This window comes from Brachyistius frenatus, unplaced genomic scaffold, assembly GCF_029030835.1.
Source record: "Brachyistius frenatus isolate BFR_SWC_R1_liver_20210118 unplaced genomic scaffold, ASM2903083v1 Contig_26, whole genome shotgun sequence".
NCBI lineage: Eukaryota > Metazoa > Chordata > Actinopteri > Embiotocidae > Brachyistius > Brachyistius frenatus.
The window spans coordinates 1263000-1282791 of NW_027210625.1; the positions used below are offsets into that span (position 1 = coordinate 1263000).

Here is a 19792-nt window from a genome sequence, read left to right on the forward strand (position 1 = left end):
TTTTCTGTTCCTCCTCTTTTTCAGCCAAGTGTCCCAGAGCAGCTCCCTGGAGGAGGTCCACCTGGACGGGGTCCCTCCCGCCCCCCGCCTGGTGGAGATGAGACGGGACCCCGTCCTGGGTTTCGGCTTCGTGGCAGGCAGCGAGAAACCGGTGGTGGTCCGCTCTGTCACACCAGGTGGGTGTCACAGTCTGCTGTCTGTCACACTGTTGTTGAAGTCAGAAATATATTAAAATCAAACACAAGCTTTATAGCATATATTTTACAGACAAATGGCAAAGCAAAAAACACAGTATTATACAGTCTAATATACAATAAACAAGAACTACAGTTTGTTCCAAATAATGTCCGTTAAACTTGCATTACATTCAGACAAATAGCTTTTTAAATATCAGCTGCATTCCAATTTATTTATGTGCTGTACCGACAGAATAAACAAACTCATTATATCCCCTGACTTCAGCAAGGTAGTCAGTGATACAGTTTCAAATGTACCTTCCTCTATGCACTGAAACCTTAAATTCAAACCAGGAACACAGACTGTATTTAAGTTTAGTCTCTAGACATTTTTCACGTGTTCTGGATTAAATCTCACTTTTTTGGCTTTCCTACCCCGCACGCCTGGCGGGAGAGCTGCTTTGCTGGCAGCTCCCTTGTCAAATCATCACAGACACACAAAACTCTTTCATATCGCAAGCGCTGTTTTGCTTCTTCTTCTTTTTTTTCATAACCTTTGCCATGTAATAACCAGACTTCCTCATTTTAGACAAGCGGTAATGTCAAGAATTAGCTCATGACATTGTGCTAGAATGTTATTTTTAATATAATTGGGGGTTGTTGTTTTTTTGTCTCATGATTTTAGCGAATATTGCACATTTCAAACTTGTCTCCATCTAAAGAGTTGCTTTGAGTTTTACCACTTTTGACTCTGTGATTAGATTAGATTTAGACTTTATTAACAGTGTGGGCAGTGACTCTGTGTTGACTGGATCTCACAGCTGCATAAAGTGACCGAGCTGCATATATTATCCTAAAGACGAATAAATGGATCAAATGACAATAAAAGATGACTATTTCTTCATGTCAGATGATTGAAAGCACAAAAAGTCCACAAAGCCTGCCCTGAAAAAAGATTCATGTCTGGTAAGATGTGATAATGCTGCAAGAAAAAAAAAAAAATCAAATAATACAGCTAACAAAACAAAATGAACCCTGATACCTCCTGCTCTGCTCGTACACTAATATGCACAAGTGTGTGTATTGAAATCTCAGTTTTATCAGTTCCTTCGACACACTTGAAGTGAGTTAATCGCTGCAAACATTTGCTGATGTGAATGTTTACAAGGAACTCATGCAGACTTTCTGAGCGTATCAACCCTGCGTTTGCACAATTAACGTCGTACTGACCAAATGCAAGAAAGAAAATGAACACAAATCCATTTTATTTTATTTTTTTCCTGGAAGTGTTTTGGTCGACTGGCTGATTGCCAAATTGCTGCCGCTTACAAACTCCGATCAGCTGTCCGCTCCGTTGGCTGCACAGACCCACACGGGGATTAGGCATCTCAATAATCAATCTGGGCTGAATTCTAAGCAGACAATTGAACTAATGAATATTCTATTTGGACTGGGTTGGCCAAAAAGGGGAAGACACAGTGTGTGCTTGCGGACAGTAGATTAATGCTCAAACCTATTACATGTGCCAGGACACAAACACATACAGCTAAATAGACGTATTTACAAATTACCTGACACATTTGTATGGACAGAATCACACACACAGTGTCCCTTCAGCTGCTATTATCCCAAATCATTCACAGCTAATCTTCATCTGAGACTAAATCTCTGCTTTGATGGAGCCATTTCATCAACACTGGCTTGTTTGCATGTGTGCGTGTGTGTGTGTGTGTGTGTGTGTGCGTGCAGGTGGTCCATCAGAGGGAAAGCTGCTGCCAGGGGATGAGATCATCATGATCAACGATGAACCCGTCAGTTCGGCTCAGAGAGAACGAGTCATCGATCTCGTTAGGTGGGTATAAAATAAAACTGGAGGGGGGTCTGAATCACGGCCAAAACCTCAGAGCAGACAGATACAAAGCTCCCCGACCCACACTGTTCACTGCTGGCGGCTGATAACTAAGATTTAAAGGGCCAAAACACTCACATATTGACCATGTACATGGTTTTTAGTTTTATTGCAGATTTTTGCCTTCTGTCTGTGACAGTGGGGTGAATGGAAGTTATTCATGGTATTCATAGCTATGTTAATATCCTGGTTATTCTGAATAATTCACTAACCTTGCTGAAAACATGTTATTATTGAGTTTTATTGAAGATTTATGTGATTTAAGGACGACAAAAGAAGCCCCAATCTCAAAATCTCAGCACATACAACATAAATATTAGCATAGGTAGATGATTAGGTACCTATCATAAGCTATATTATAATGCTATGTGCAGAAATATGCACATTTTGTCACATAATGTGACATTATGTGTTTCTTTTGGACCACATCTGTACTAAATTGCCTTAAAACTCAGTGTCACATGAGCACAAATTGATTCTATATTCCAATCAAAGCCTTACGTAGCAATTAATCAAAGTTATTATCTTTGATTTCCCTTTAAAATCATCATTCATTTCATTCCAATGAAGTTCTTGACAAGCATTGGTAATGCTTCCCACTGTGCAGCTCAATGCTTCGTTGGTACAGTTCTTCTCGTCACACAAATACAATAGAAATGCTGAATGAATAAAAAGAAAGACACATTAAAAGCTTTTTTCTCTTTTAATGTGTGCAGCTTCCGTGTCTCAAATCCTCTTTCACTTCGTAGGAAATTCAGTCACATGGGGTTTTTTTTTCTAATTAAATGGGAAACTAATGAGTTGATGTGTGTGCATGCTTCTGGTTTTAACTACGTCTATTCGAGAGTAGTGATTGCCAGAGGCGTCTCATTTCATTTCACCCGAGCTAATCAAGTTTCTCTTGTTTATCTGCCATTGTTGCTCACTGTGATAGTTGTTGTTGTTGTTGTTGTTGTTTTTTCCGTGATTTTTGTTGACTTTGTGGTTTGCTTCCTTCCGGCTTCAGGAGCTGCAAAGAATCCATCCTGCTGACTGTTGTCCAACCGTATCCTGTGAGTAGATCTTGTAAATCTTTTTAAATATAGTTGTCCAATATTATGATATTTGAAAACTCAAAACTTTTTATTTTCTTTGTGCCTCGTTCACTTTCCACATTCCCATCCATTCATGTATTACCATTTTTTGGGGGGGGTCATCTTTTTGAAATTTATATACGTTTTGTCGCACTAATGAATGTTATTTATAATCATTAGAAACGAGAACATGGTCATGATGATGACTCAATCTGAAATTCATCATCATAAAGGACAGTTTGTCCTTGAAAGCGTGTCTGGGGAGCTGCAGGTTTGAAGCTTGCACCTCAAGTTTTCTCTCAGCTGAAACTGACCAGGACAAACCTCTCGTCCGGTTATACTTAATGATATTCATTATTTTTAATATTGTGACTAAATACCATAAAAAAGGCAGAAAGCAACAATGAATGAATGAATTCTGCTTACACCCATGTAGCCATAGCCTGATGTAGCATTTTCCTCTGTGTCATAGAGTGCCATTGTCCATTTATTGCATGACACAACATTGGGTGACAGGTTCTTTCCTTACCTTCAACACTGGAGCTTTCTACCATGTCACACGACCTTCATCGTGTGGAGTTCACCCAGTTGTTGACCCATTTGTGAAGTTTTTTTCAGTTGGAACAAGTGTGATTGTGGTTGAGTGCAACGGGAGTTAAGGTTTTAGTCTTTTCATTGAGTTTCTGAAAATCAGGAAAACGCAAAATAATGCCAGCCAGGAGATGAACTGATGATCCAGCATATTCATCTTCCTCTAACCACTTTCTCCTCCAGAACATTCTCTTCTTTTGCACCAGGATTCCTTTCACAAAAATCACAATTTTAATAACTTGCAGTTAAAGCTGTTGTTTGATTGATTTCTTTAATGTTAAGTATAGATCGTTTGTACTTCAGCTCATAGTCTGCTGGAAACCTGTGTTTTTACTCTGCACATGTTTATGCTTCTCTTTATCTCTTTCCCTCCATCTGTCTGCCTCTTTCTTCCTCTTCGCCTCCTCTCCATCTCTCTCTCTCCCTCTCTTCCTGTCGCTCTGTTTGGACGGTTGCCTCTTAGTCTCCTAAATCAGCGTTCATCAGTGCAGCCAAAAAAGCCATGCTCAAGTCCAATCCGGTCAAAGTGCGCTTTGCTGAGGAGGTCATTATAAACGGCCAGGTTCCAGTCAGTTCTCCCGCACGCACACACACACACACACACACACACACACACACACACACACACACACACACACACACACACACACACACACACACACACACACACACACACACACACACACACACACACACACACACACACACACACATATACACATGCTTATGAATGACCTATATAGGCGATGGCAGATGGTTTCCACTTAAGACAGACAGCTCAATGAATGCAAGACAGATAAGAGAATCACAAAAATGAGTTATGACACGACACTTTTATGAATTCCTTTAAAGCGACCGCAGAGTGAAACGACCGATGTTGATCCTTCTTTGCAGAACCCGGTGAAGGACAACTCTCTTCTGTTCATGCCAAATGTCCTAAAGGTCTACCTGGAGAACGGGCAGACAAAGTCCTTTCGCTTCGACAGCAGTACCTCTATCAAGGTGTGTGATAGTGTGTGTTCCACCCCTCAAGGCATACCTCACAAAATTAGCAGTCCCTGCTGCATCTATAATTACAAAGGGAGAAATTCATTCGGAGTCCAGATTAGTGACACACTTAGACCATGAAATTCAGTCACTGCTTTAAATTTCATTCGTTCGAACAGGTGATTTACTCAGTGAACGTGGCAAAGAGCATATTCTCATGTTTCTCCTTGTTGATTCAAATTCAGTTGCAGTGCTCTTTGGCTCTTCACCATAAAAAGTATTATCTTAATACAACTATTAGTCAAATATTGATTAACAAAATCTATGTTTTATATTTCTGACCCTTCATTACTCTCCAATTGGTGGGACAGAAATGACTAATATTAGAACTACATGTTGTCAGATTTTGCTAATTTGAATTCCACACCAGCCTTTTTAAAGTTTATTTTTTGTAAATTACTTAACTTTAAAATAAATTAATATCTTCATTTAGTAAGTGATTTAATTATAGTAACAGTTTATCTCCAACCACAGTAATTTTATCCTTGAAGACAGATTTTCTTTGGTGCAAAAATAAACACAACACATGCATCCACTGTGAAATTGTCTTTCAAATTGTCTGCATAAAGGAAAGACTGATGCCAAGGACAATTAAGATGTACTCAGCAGTAAATTGTTCTTTTCAGAACAAGACTTACTGTCTGAAAACAAGATTTTAAGGCTCAGCGTGATGCTGTATAATTTATTAAGAGGATTTACGACTCCACAATGAACTCGATCACAGCTGTTACCTTCAACTCAGCTTCACCCATAAAGTAACTGATCAGTTACTGATAAAGTAACTGATCAGGTCTTTTGGGAGCAGAACACCTTACTGACCAAAGGATGTTTTTGACCCAAGCTAGGGGAGAAAAAAAAAAAAAAAAGTTAGCACCTGAATAAATGATCCTACCTTGTAACGTGCACATTTTTTAGCAGCTGATATTTCTGTAGGCAAAGAAGTTTTCAGAGTTTATGTTTCTGCTGCAAGCACAGAATCCAAACTGTGCCATTTCGCCCAAAGTTCATGCATAATGCCATCAGATATTACAATTATGTTTCCCCGCACAGAACTCTATAGTTGTGCCCCAGTTCCATATTAAACACTGATTCTAATCAGGTGTGGAGTGTACTGTACATAGCACACTCCACACCTGATGTGTTCAGGTGTGGAAAAAGTGACAAACTCTCAAAAGTCAGAATGCACAATAAAAAGCACTCAGGTTTTTTGTTTTGTTTTGTCGATACCGCCTGTTTTCCCTCAATGTGATGCACAAAGGAAAAGCAGAAAGAGCTGAAAAAACCTGACTCAGAATTGCAGATGTTGAGAAATCTTGAACAACAAAACAATAAAAAAAAAGTTGCTCTAAAAAATAAAAACATCTTTCAATATCTGAAGTTTACACACACAAATTGCTTCATTTCCTGTTGGTACCATCTGAAAAATGAATGATTTCTTATGGAATCACTGCAAGATAGAAATATAAAACATATGCCAGCTCTCATAAACAACAATACAAAACTGTTTTGTATGATTTTCTTATTCTAGGAAGTGATCCTGACCCTGCAAGAGAAGTTGTCAATCAAATGCATCGAGCACTTCTCCCTCATGTTGGAGCAGAGGACTGAAGGCTCTGGAAGCAAACTGCTTCTCCTGCATGAACAGGAGATGCTTACTCAGGTACGCTTCCTCCTCCTTCACTTTCTTTGTCTCCTTTTCCATCTGATACACACACACATACACACACACACACACACACACACACACACACACACACACACACACACACACACACACACACACACACACACACACACACATCCCTGCTCAGTATTCAAGCAGCATTTAGCCCCAGTGTCATTTATCAGCACTGGCACAGCAGGGGCGACAGCTCACATTACACCTACCCTCCCACACACACACACACACACACACACACACACACACACACACACACACACACACACACACACACACACACACACACACACACACACACACACACACACACACACACACCCAGCCTCATCCACAGTGTCCGCTCCATTCTAATGAGGTTGCGGGATCACAAGAGGACTGTTTTAATATTCATGCCACACAGTTCAGATGTGAAGCTCCACACGTGGCACACACAATGGCACAAGAGTGTTTAAGAGTCATTCTTCTTTGACAAGCTTGATAAACCATACGCTGTAACACACCTGAGTGTCAGTCCTGATGACAGGCGTAATGGACAACGCTGGTAGTGCTTCCAATAGAAAATAAACCCCCTCACCCCTTTCACACACAAATAATTTATCAAAAATGATCAATAATCAAAAGACGATGCTGGTCTTCTGGTTTTATCTTGAATAATAAAATGAGTGCACAGATGCACAAAAGACAGCAGCAAGAACGTTTTTTTTTTTTCTGGTTGAATTACATAACTGTGTCTTTAGGCTGTAAAGAGGTTTGAATGGGTTTGAGTTCGATTATCATTTTGAGAGTATTTACACTTTATGCTCTTTTTTTTCCTCCACAGCTGAAATAACTGGTTATAGTGCAGATTTTGTTAAAAAAAAACGTTATTAGTTTAAAATTAGATGCTGATAATAATTATGATAAACCAGAATAAACCGGTGGTCTCCATGAAAGGGTCACAAATTAAATCAGCGTGGTCAGAAGATACTAATTTCTCTCTAATAAATATCACATATACTTTCCAAAACACTGGCTCCAGCACTTCCCATAATACAACATCTTTGATGAGACCTGCCCTGCTGGAGTTGAAATGCCTTCATATAATTTCACACCTATCATGTTTTTTTTTTTTTTTGCTGTCTTCATCCATCTGCACAGGTGTTCACGCTTCTCTTTGTCTCTCTCCTTCGACCCCAGGTGACCCAGAGGCCCGGCTCCGACAAGACAAAGTGTTACTTTAGAATCAGCTTCGTGCCCAGAGACCCCGTGGAGCTGCTGCGGAGAGACGCTGTGGCGTTTGAATACCTCTATGTTCAGGTGAGCGATGGTGGTAGCAACAGCTATAGTAAGTTAACCAAAACTTGTCGACTATAAGAAAATAAATCCAAACCTTGTTCTGCCAGATGGTTTGGAAATGATCAACAGAATTGCTCTGATTCATAAAGAATAAATCCTTTCAAGACAAAATCCCCATTTGCAAATAAAGACTTCAAATAAACTCCTGTGTAAACTACTTTCCTTCTAAAATAATAAATCACTTCCCTGTAGGATTCCTTTGATAATTAGTCAAGTGAAATAGCCTGAGAGGAGGAAAGCTAATCATCTTTTCTTGTCACACTTCACCCTTTTGTGCTTCCGAGTCCTTCATCTGGGACTGAAAGCTGTATCGCTTTGAAGGAATCTCAAGCCACAAAGGTTGAGAACAACTTCATTTAACTCGAAGGAGGATGCACCGCTGCTCGAGTTGTTCTTCGGAGAGATGAAATGTGCCTCATAATCCCCTTAAAAAAAATAACAGATGTCGGGTGTCTTATTTAACTTCCCCTGCTTTGCCGCAGAGTTGTAACGACGTTGTCTTGGAACGGTTCGGCCCCGAGCTGAAGTACGACGCTGCGCTGCGATTGGCTGCACTGCAGATGTACATCCTTACCATGACAACCAGACAGAGTCAGAAGGTCTCCCTCAAGTATATCCAGTAAGTGTGTGTAAATACAGTGTGTTCTTTTGTCACTCTTAACATGATGTGATTTTAAACTGTTGTACAGCCTGGAGCTGCTCCATCAAAAATGAATGACAGACTGACTTAGACTTTTTTTTCGAAAAGCTTTTTGATCGTTCTCCAGAGGTTTATCAGGGATGGTTGAAGTAATTTTCCTTTTTTGGTTGGATGCATCTATTGCAAATCATAGTTTTCTGGCAAAACAATCAAATCTCACCCTCTAACTAAATGTCTAAAGAAAGGATCACTCCCAACACAAATATCAGACAAGAGGAAAAACCACTTGTCTCATGATGATACCTTAACCTGAATGAGTTAGGAGTTTAAATATTATCCAGAAATGACCAAACTAAAGCGTAATTATATTCGAAATTTCAAAATGATCATCGTGGCTTACCAATTTAAAGGCTTATTTTTAGATTCTCGTCTTTTATTACCGTTGCGCAGCACTGCAGTTCTTTCAGCACAAACAATTCCTTCACATTTCGAGGTCCTATTTCCACAGAGAAAGCTCTCCTCCTCAAAGTCAGTCCGTTGTTTTGTTCTCTTACTGACAGCCTGTCTGAGAGTAATTTCTAGCTCCTGACTGCGAGCATTTAAAGCAAAGTCCGGTGGTAGTGCTTTTTTTTATTTCTTCCAAGGGCGTCTTTATGCTGAAATCAATCTCCTCTCCACAGAAAGGAGTGGGGTCTGTCGCTGTTCCTGCCTCCCGCCGTGCTGTCCAGCATGAAGGAGAAAAACATCAAAAAAGCCCTGACACACATCCTCAAAACCAACCAGAACCTTGTGCCTCCGGGGAAGAAAGTAAGCAGCTCTCTTTGTCTTTCTTTGCCCTTGTTAATAAACTTCTGACACACACACACACACACACATGCACACAAACACATTGTCTCTGCATTGTCTGATGTAATGTCCAAAAATAGCACGGCTGCCATCCTCAACCTTGTAAAGGTTCTCACCCTTGTCAACCCCTAAGAACCTTTGTCAAGCTACTCTTTGAATGCTAATGTGCATAACAAGCGTAATGCGTTGTCAAACCGAGTGCATAATAAGATATTCATATTCACACACACGTCTCAGTGAGGGGCAGCTAACCCAACTTGGGCTGAACTTTTTTTAGCTCTTTCTGAAGCTGTTTTAATGATACGAGCAGCTGCTGGTCTCTTCATTCTCCAGCAACCATATTAACCTCGACAAGTGCAAATCAGCCGCACATCAAAACAGAATTAACCCGTGCAAGAGACTGTGGCCACTGATTTACTTACAGCTGTCATGCAAATTAGCTCAGTGAATCAGAGTTAGATAGATTGTATTTATGAGAAGTCAACAGCACATGCTCGCGGGGTTTTGCTGTGTTTATTTCAACATACAGTAGTTTAAATGTTGAATTTGATGCATGCAGGAAGTAATTTTTGTTGTTGTTCTCAAAGAGCCCAAAACACGCCTGCACTGTTGAAACAACAAATCTTTAGGCTGCAAGATTTTAAAAATGAGGCTGGTGATAATTTATAGTCATATCATTGTCAATCAATGATATATTGTGGCTTATTTCTGAGTGTAAAGGAGTTCATTTTTTGTCCAGAAACCATTTAAAAAATAGATGAGACACACACACCACTGCACTGCTCCTTCATTGCAATATACATGGGTGCCGCAGTGTATGTAGCTGATCCCACGTATCCAGTCCTGCAGCTATATACTCACTGGAGCACCAAATATGTATTAATACTGGCTGAATATTATATGTCCAGATGTTTTTCTTCCAGGATGCCCATATTTCTTCTCATTATATGACACCCGAAGCAGTCTGTGGTGTTTATTACCATAAAACACCATGCACGAGTGAAATCTTCAGTTCTTTGAACCACAAAATGTGACATCATCTATATGTCATTTTTATGTCTCACATTTGACATACATGATATGATAAATTGCTATTTTCATGATAATATATATATGTTATGCTGAAAATTGTTTACATGTGAGCCGTGACGCATGCACCGAAGTTGAACGTCAGCCATCAGCAGGCAACTTGATATTTCTCCAGATTAATCTACCTGGTACATCTTCACATGGTGGATGAAGGAACGCAGCTCAGGTTAAACACTTCATGTCCGATGTATATGTCGAGCGAGCTCGAGCAGCACGATGCACAGGCTGGCTGATCATTTGTATTCACAGTGGCGGCTGCTATATCTCGTCCGTTGATGAGAGAGAAATACAGCCGAGCAGCACCAATGAGCTGGCATGTAATTCAAAACGTTCAGCTTTCTCATTACAGCCTTGAAGTTATCACTCAGCCCTCATCAAAAGATGCCGCTCACTGGGTTTAGTGGAGAGGCTGAGCAAAGACAATTTCTTTTCTTTTCTTTTTCATGTAGACTTCCCATTAGCTTTTTGTTTGTCATAGTGTTGGTGAGGTAAAATATTACTGGATTATACTGTGGAATAGGTGCATAGTAGAAGTGAAGAATTAACAGTAAAGGTATACAACTCCAGGCTTTGAATAAATACACATCTCTCTGAAGTAAAAGCAACATTACTTTGAAAAAGACTTCGGTACTTTTAAGTTCTAAAAACCCCACTGAGCCTAAATGATTGGAGAGACGCACATCCACAAAGACACTGAGTGCTGCAGCGGAGCAGCCCTTCAGATTCTGATCAGATTTAAATGACATGATGGGATATAATGGAAAATCAGCGACCCACATCAAAATGGCCTGAGAGTGCTTTACATCCCGACACTAGAAGACAAATGTTCTGGTTGAAGTGATTTGGATTCTTGCTAATGCATTCCCCGTCTTTGTGCAGCTGACTGCTTTGCAGGCCAAGGTGCATTACCTGCGGTACCTAAGTGAGCTCAGACTCTACGGAGGAAGGGAGTTCAAGTCAATACTTTTGGTAAGGCCATTAGTTTGAGATTGGACTTGAGTTTTGATCAATGCTGATACATTTGCGGGAACAAAAGTTTAACACGGCTGGTTTGTTTTTGAGTTGTCTCATGCATTCGGACTACTTTCTGCAGCAAGGTGAGAAGCAGACAGATGTGACGCTGTTGGTGGGCCCACGTTACGGCATCAGTCACGTCATCAACACACGGACCAACCTGGTGGCCCTGTTGGCCGACTTCAGCCACGTCAACCGCATCGAGATCCTCACTGAGGATGAGACCAACGTCCGACTAGAGCTGCATGTGCTGGATGTCAGGGTGAGAGCACTTCTCTTTCAAAACAGAAGTACCAGAAAATACTATTTTGTCCTGCATAATTTTCAATTATGTTTTCAATTATGTTTAGTTTTTTTTTTTTATCCTTTATTTCCTTTTTTAATTTGTTCTTCCTCCTTACATTCACCTTTGCTTTCGTCCTTCTCTTTTTATTTGAACAGCCCATCACACTGATCATGGAGTCCAGCGATGCAATGAACCTGGCTTGTCTAACAGCAGGCTACTATCGCCTCCTAGTGGATGCTAGGAGATCTATTTTCAGCATGGCCCACTGCAACAGCACAGGAGGGGATGACCCTAGTGAGTTATAATTACATTATCCATGTATGCATGTTTGTGTGGTCCAGATAGTGTGGATTAAGAAATATTATGAAAGCACTACCCTCTAAGACAAGGGTAAGTTTTGGACAAAAGTGGATACGAAACAGTTTAATTTGTGTTGTAAATGTAGTAGTACCTTTGTTCGGGCACACTCCTCCATATAAAAACATTAAGTGAAGTTTAGAAGTTTGTGATCTCTCTCACTGGCACGTTTTGAAGAAAAAGACTCCGAGCTAGATTAAGTAACTTAAAAATTGATATTTTACAGTGCAGCATTAAAACTCAAACACCCTGAGGTAGAGTACTTATGAGGTCGAGTGAAAAGAAGGCAGTTGCTTTAAATTTTAATCAAAATGAAATAGAAAACACGTAAAGTAATGAAATCTTGGTTTGCTGCTGTCTGTAGATCAGGATCGTGTCCTGGAGTGGCCCTACAGCACGTCATTGGGTGACAATGAGGAGCCATTACCGGGCCAGGGAGAGGCCTACAACAGGGACTCCGAGTATTCGGACAACGGGCAGAGGGAAAACTGCATTTCTCCTTACTTCCATGAACCCCCAAACCCTGACAGAGACCTTGGGACACGAAGAAGTCCGTTGCCCCCTCCTCTTCCGCCTGCCACCAGACACAAACCTCAAGATTCACCTCGGAGCGCCAAAGTGTCATTTATTTTCGGGGGAAACCCACCCTTGAACCAGCCGAAGAACTTGGGCTATGAACGACTGTTGGAGAGCCCCGAGGTACCCGAGCACAGGCCACCCTACTTGCACAACAACACAGACTTTCGGCAACAGGACAGAGTGCCATTTCAGTTCAGTGGTCTGACACACGTCTACAGTAACATTATAACTGAGGAGGGTGGTGAGGAGCCTCTGCTACGGGAACTCTTTTATCGCGACACGACAGACGATGCAGAGGACGACGACGACGCTTCCGGTGAAGAAGACTCCACTGGGGGGACACCGGTGGGTGACAAGCCAGGTGGAGATGAAGACAGCGGTAACCAAGGAGGAAGGTTACCCACTGCGACCGGCAAGGCCACCTTTCTCGCCCTCTCTGGTTCCACCGATGACATCATTGACCTGACGTCGCTGCCTCCTCCGGAGGGAGACGACGGCGTCGACGATGACGAGGAAGACTCACTGCTGCAGACGCTCAACCTCGCAATTGCAGCTCCGCCGCCGGGCTTTCGGGACAGTTCAGATGAGGACGCGGCGCCTGAAGGAAGGCCCCTAAGCACAAATGACAACGATGACATCCCGGTATCGTTAATTGATGCCGTTCCGACGCACGGGGAGGGGGAAGGGAGCACGGGAGGGGAGAGAAGGCTGGAGAACGCGGTCATGAATACTCTTCAGGCACTGGAGGCTCTATCGGTCTCTGAGCAGAGGCCCCCCCCGCCGCCACCCAGCGGTAACAACCCAGGTCTGTTGAGTGATGTCATTTATGTCTTTGTTTTGCATTGATTTTCAGTCATTTTTACTCGGCCCAACTCATGCAAACACCTGCGGTGTTCAGTTCTGTTATGATGTCATGTAGATCACTAAAATGTGTTGGCTTTCATTTGTGTTGGTTTTATCAGAGAAAAGCGGTTGGATTGTAAGATTTGCTTTTTTTGTTCTTTAACACATTTTCTCTCCACTATTTAGCTTTAACTGTGACTTCTTGTCCGCTTTATGTTACCAAACTCCCAAAACACACCCATGACATCAGAACAGAAACCATTAGTACAATGATCTTACTCATTCAGTACAAATGTAGTCATAGCTCTGCATAACATTCAATATTGTACACCTTAAAGATCTTTTTGAATAACACATATTTAACTTTGTATCTTTTTTCTTCTAGGTGTTTACACATCTCGTGGCTTGAGCCCGGAGTCATCCTCAGATTCTGGCAATGAGACCAACTCCTCAGAGATGACTGAAATCTCTGAACTCGCTGCTACTCACAGGCTGAGCGAGAGCCACATGCGTCTTCTGGTTGCCACGAGGGAAGGATACCAACCTTTGCTTGAAGAGAAAACCGAATTCCCAGTCTCGCCCGGCACCGGAGGAACGATACAGAAGAAACCCCGTAGTCCGACGCGGCACCTTCAGCCTCCGGCTGTTCCTCCAAGACGGATCCTGCGCTCAGACACCGCATCATCAGGGCCGGACGGCTTGGAGGTCAGGTCGCAGACTCATCTCTCAGTCACTCTCCAGCGTCCAAGTTCCACCACGCCAGGAGGCAAGCACCATAGAAAATCTGCAGACTCCAGCGGAAAGTACAACACCTTCAGCGCGAGGGATCTCCACAGCCATCTTGATTTGGACCAGCGCACTTCATTCTGCGAGCGGGATGAAACTCAGAGAAGACAGAATTCTTTTCCGGTAGAAAATTCGGTCGCCGAGGGCCCCGGAGTGAACAGCCCTCCTCGCGACCACCGCAGAAGTCCTCGCCCTTCCTCCGCTATCTCTGATCGCCTCATAGACAACTTGGGGAACTGTGGTACTGATAATGGAGCTGCGGCTGTTGAGCAAGATGAACATCTGGTTGTAGCATCATTACTGTCCCCAGCCAAAAACTCCAGATCAGGAGGGTCTGAGCAGGGATCAGACATACAAAGCGACCATCAGCCAATTTCGAGGCAACAGAGTGTCGCACGGTTGTGTGAGTACCATCTAGCGAAAAGGATTTCAAGTTTGCAAGGAGAGGCCCACAATTCACTGCAGGGTTCTCTGTGTTCCTCACTGGATGCTGGTGGCAGCACGAACAGCAGTGCCTGTGCCACCCCAACGGACTCACCGCTCGGTCCCGGTGCAATCGAATCAAAACACCACCATTTGCAAAGACACCCACTTTCTAGTTCGTCCTCCTCATTACTCAGGGTGCTAAACTATGAAGATAGCAAACCTGGAGTTCCTCTCGGCGTCCCCGGGCAGGGTGCTCAGGGAAAGGACCTCCACCCTCACGCAGACCCTGCCCTCCTTCGAAAAATGCTGCCCAATATCCACGGCCCCGGCGCTGGGGCGGAACCAGGCCGACCATCCTCAGCCACGCCATCTAAGCATAAAGAGACCACAGGTACTGGGAGTAAGAGGCCGCACAATGATCTGCATGCTAAACAACAGGCCTGTTTTAAGGGGCTGAACCAGAAGGAAGGCAGTGAGGCCTACAGACAGCTGATTAACTATCTAACAGTCAGCCAGATGCATCAGGGAGGGAAGCTGCACAGTGCAGGCATGGGAGGGGCAGTGAAAAAGGACACCAGGCGCTTCATCACGAGCAACCCTCAGCTTGTTGAAATGGTAAAGAATAGGGGGAGCACCATTGCTCGCTGTCCATGTATGCCTTCTTCCATATCATCCCCATTCCTCAGCCCGAATTTAGTAACCCCCAACGCGGGCACCGTGCAGGTGGCAAATAAAAACTCACGTTCATACCATTCTGCCACGCTTCCCGCCAAACTCAAGAGAAGTCCTGATGTGCATGCTCAGAGGCCGAATGACAGTTTAGATTTGAGGGCGGCTACTGCCGAGAGGAGGAGCTCCTTTTCTGGTCTGGAGAGTGAGCTAGAGAGGAGTGGTGTGGACCCAGAGCAATTCCTGTCACTCTATAAAAGAGAGGGCTGTATGAGCCGTGAGGGGGAATTTAATGCAGGCGGAAACCGTGACGGTGGAGGTGCCATGAACCGTCCCCCATCTCGGTCCAGAAGTCAACCTAGTGGCAGCACAGAGGACTGGTTCAAATCAGACCCGAGGTCAAAACATGCAGTTCGTCAGTCTCCTCATCCTCGTCCTAATGATTCTCTTTGTTTCTCTGCTGCCCCCAGTGTAAGTGGTCAACGAGCAGACCTCAACACCATCTCACTAGGAAGGGGAGACCACCCTTCAGCTTTTATCAGGCAGGCATCTACCAGATCTTGCATTGCATCACCGACACCCAACGCACAATCTCCACCTCCTCCACCACCTCCCCCACCACCTCCTCCTCCTCCTCCTCTGCCTCTGTCCGTGCAAGCCAACACTAGCTCCAGCTACTCGGGATGCCCCCAAGAATCCATCCACTGCATCCAGTCCCGGCAGAATCAGAACCACCTTCAGGCCGTTAACCCAACAGATCCCTACAGCAATCACCTGCAACGGGGCCGCGAGCTCAAACGCAGCTCCAGCAATGTGACTCCCAATTCCGGCAGTGTGGAAGTTCTGTTCGATAAGCCCACCCGCAGCCGGAGCCAGCAGCCCTTGTCACCATCGCTGCCCCAGCAAGGGGACACCAAAGTCCAGCGAAGACCGACGAGGAAGCGGCTCTCCAAGAGCTACTCCCAAGGCTCTGTAGCTTCCCACACCGCATGTTGGTCTTCGGGGTGTAGGGTCGACAGTAGAAGGGCGTCCGTGGCGTTTCCATTACAGAAAGACGCAAAACACATGAAGGGCTCTCAAAAATTGGACACCAGTCCCTGGAGATGCAACGGGCCCTTCAGCTACTGTTTCTTTAAACGTAAGAGTGAGGGCGAAGAGGATGAGATTGAGTGGGAGAGGCCCAGACGGAGCCGAGTTGGTATCGACAATGATAATGGGTCCGCCTCAGCCATACTACCCTATGGCTCGGCAGTGGATGCTGCTGGGGAGCAGCTGTACGGGGAGGTCCTCAATAACATGAGCTTTAGTGACCGACTGTCACGAATCAACGCACTCAAGGACCGCATGTACAGCTTCCCTTCCGGCTTCACTGATGTCCGTCGTGATGCCAGCGAGCTCATTGCACTGGTGAGATCCAGCGTCGGCCGCTGGGATCGCGGATTCCAGATGCCCCTCCAGGATGTATCCCAGTGCAAGCAGCTCCTCTCTGTTGAGTCAAAAGAATTAGGTCGGGCGTGCCGGAGGATGGCGCAGGCCCACAGTAGTCCTGAGGAGATGCTGCTATCCGTAACTTGTAGCTTTCAGGTGCTATGCTGTCTCTGCGAAGCTTGCATGTGTCTGGTCAGGGGGCTCGGAGCCTCGGCCTCACACCAACAGAGAGAGGTTGTGGCGAAGGTGGACGAGGTTGTCATGAATTATATCTGTTTGCTCAAAGCAGCCGAGGCTGCCACAGTGGGAGCACCAGGGGAGCACAGCGTGAAAGCCCTGGTCCGCCACTCCAGTACCATGTCGGCCATTGCTAACGCACTCACCCGCTCCCTTAAAACGCTGCTTAGCAAGTAGAGGCTACTCTTTATGCTTTATAGTGTGGCCTACGCAGTCGGAAGAAGTCTCTCTTTAAGCATCTTGTTTGTTTGGAGTCTGCCGGAAGAGTCGTATTTTTCATACAAGATCTGAGCAGTTTCCATATCAAAATTAAAATAAAAATAAAAAAGTGTAAGACTTGTTGCAGTTGGACTTAACATTGAAGTTATTTAACACTGAAAAGATGATGAAGATGCTAAAAGACAGCCCTCTGACTGCACTTGCTATTTTCTGATGACAATATTGTAATGTATATTTACAAAGCCATAGTGTCACAGACCTTTGTAATATGATATGTACCTAATAGAAACTATACCCGTTTACCTGTGCATTATGTAACTTATTAAAAAATGTATATAATGTACATAAATACAATATAAATCTATTATTTGCCGTAGCAGTTTCAAGAAGCTGTTGAGTATTCAGCTTACTTTTCTTCAATATTATGCAGGGCTGGAGTGAATTCACTTTTAGTTCAATCAGTTCATGAAGTGCAGTTTTACTACAGATATTTATAATTGTAATATTGTACCTGTAGAAATATAAGTAAAAATGTTGTCACTGTCAGTCGAGTGAGGAAACTGTTGCATTGTCATTCACATGCTAAATATTAGGAGGGATTTCTGAATGAATGTGTAAAAGTGAACTGATTTCAACCCTGCTGCATTACAATGCATTTTTTTGTTTTGTTTACTTTTTTTGTGCAAGATAACGGGAACATTTGTTAGAAATGTTGAAAATACAGGGACACTAAAATTACACTGCATTTCTCATTGCTTCACATTCGATTATTTTCAGATATGAATAATTAGCAGTAAATAATAAACTGCTTCCCCAAAAACTACACAACTATGATATTAACAATTTAGAAAACAATATTTCAGATTGCACACTGTGTTGAATATGTCCAATTATTTTTAAGTTTGTGTGTTTTATTATCATGTTTTGGAATAAGTTGTGTGCTCGAATGATTTATTATTTCACACTGTGTATCAAGATGCAGTTACGTCTCTTGAGAAAGAAGAAATTACATTCCTGTTTTTTTTTTTTTTTTTTCAATAATCCACCAACCTATTAAAAGACATTTTACAGATGTTTTGTTTATGTCTTGCTCCATGTGTCATTTGGTTTGAATGCTTTGCTGTAACATACAATCAGCTCCGGTGTCTTCTGAGGATTATTCCATTTTAGAATAAAAATACAACAACCAATAATTTTAATGTCTATTTCATAAAAGGTTATGTCTTTCAAGGTTTACATTTAATAAATTGGAGTGTACAGGCATACTCACAGAACAGCATGATGTGCATTGAGAGAGAGCACTTGGATAATGGGTTTTCTTTTTTTAATTTATGCATTTATTATTGCATTTTTGACGATTATTTCCCACACTCTTGGTTCGGCTTTTCACATGAAAACACGAGATACTTTGTGAATTAAACATCCATTCTTCAAACTGACAAGAGACGTATGCACATCTGGGTTGGAGTTGCCTTTTCACTAATATTTCAGGAGTCAGTGACAGCTAAAGAGCTGCAGAATGCCTCTGAGATCCAGTTTCATGTCCTATATAAAGGGCAATTTGACATAACTATAGCACTCTTGACAGCCCGCAAGAATGCCATTATCCTTTTTTTGGGGGTCTGTGATGGTGTAATCCGCTCTCAGATAGATGACCGTCCACCGGAAAATCCAGGTTTGTCTGTTGTCAATGTCGCTGGTCCAGTGTAAGCATGAAAACAAAGAATAATACACTGCCAGGCACAAACTGTTATAGAACATAAAGTGAAGAAGGGAAAAAAAAAAAACACACACACACAAGTGACTTAAGTATATAAAGGCACTAAAAGAAAATACACTTTTAAACATTGTTGTACAGTGTTGCTGCTGCACTTGCTTGTAATGTATTGTCCGTGTGCCATTCATGCGTGATTTACCGCCTCGTCACGTGATCTTTCAGCCCGAGCAGACCGCGTCTGCCTCATTTGCATATTGGGCGCCTGTTCTCCCCGTGCCGTGACGTGGAACCAATCACTTCCACACAGGCGGGCAGGCCACGCCCGCGCGGCAACTCGTGTGTCGCGCGTCCGGCTCATCAGCATTGTACTGGCGGCGCAGCAAATAAAAGCTGGACGTTCAGTGTCCCCTCAGGTGGGTGCAACTTAATGGAGGGAATTTCGTTGCGCTCAGTTAAAGATGAGGGACACTAGCGGGGTCGTGAGCGCCGCCGGCGCCTCCGAGGGAGCCGCTTAAGCCGCCAGAAGCGAACTACCACCGTGGAAAAGTTATTGTTCGGCGAGCCCGTGGGAGGGGAGGGAGGGGAGGGGGGGTTAAAGTTGAGCTAACGGGTAGCTCCACGGGCTACTAGCAGGTTAGGCAACGCCAGGACCTCAACCTGAACAGTTCGGTCACAATGGCAGCCGCGTGCCACCCGCGACGCGCCCTGGTGGAAATACCTGCGCCGCAGCCCAAAATTGCCGGTAAGTGTCGACGCGGCGACGGCTCTTGGTTGTTTTGAAGGTTTGAAAACTTTGCCGCCGCGCTAAATGGCACCGCGGCCGTGCGCCCGCGGCGCTTCACGC

At 43.6% G+C, this 19792-nt stretch overlaps 1 protein-coding gene across 3 annotated transcripts in view; it reads left to right on the plus strand.

The window, feature by feature from the left end:
• Positions 1 to 18304, plus strand: part of LOC138620744 (FERM and PDZ domain-containing protein 4-like) — a 41038-nt gene extending 22734 nt beyond the window's left edge. Inside the window, exons 3-17 of one of the 3 annotated variants that reach the window (XM_069698193.1) lie at positions 25 to 176; positions 1926 to 2028; positions 3092 to 3137; positions 4213 to 4317; positions 4644 to 4751; positions 6325 to 6456; positions 7654 to 7773; positions 8295 to 8431; positions 9133 to 9259; positions 11267 to 11356; positions 11481 to 11663; positions 11843 to 11981; positions 12409 to 13428; positions 13852 to 15069; positions 15818 to 15885. In XM_069698193.1, the coding sequence (XP_069554294.1) occupies positions 25 to 176; positions 1926 to 2028; positions 3092 to 3137; positions 4213 to 4317; positions 4644 to 4751; positions 6325 to 6456; positions 7654 to 7773; positions 8295 to 8431; positions 9133 to 9259; positions 11267 to 11356; positions 11481 to 11663; positions 11843 to 11981; positions 12409 to 13428; positions 13852 to 15069; positions 15818 to 15822 (3685 nt within the window). In that variant the 3' untranslated portion in view covers positions 15823 to 15885. Of the gene's footprint in view, positions 1 to 24; positions 177 to 1925; positions 2029 to 3091; positions 3138 to 4212; positions 4318 to 4643; positions 4752 to 6324; positions 6457 to 7653; positions 7774 to 8294; positions 8432 to 9132; positions 9260 to 11266; positions 11357 to 11480; positions 11664 to 11842; positions 11982 to 12408; positions 13429 to 13851 lie in introns of all 3 variants that reach the window. The other 2 variants (XM_069698191.1, XM_069698192.1) reach the window with 2 other exon arrangements.
• The last annotated feature ends 1488 nt before the right edge of the window (positions 18305 to 19792 follow it).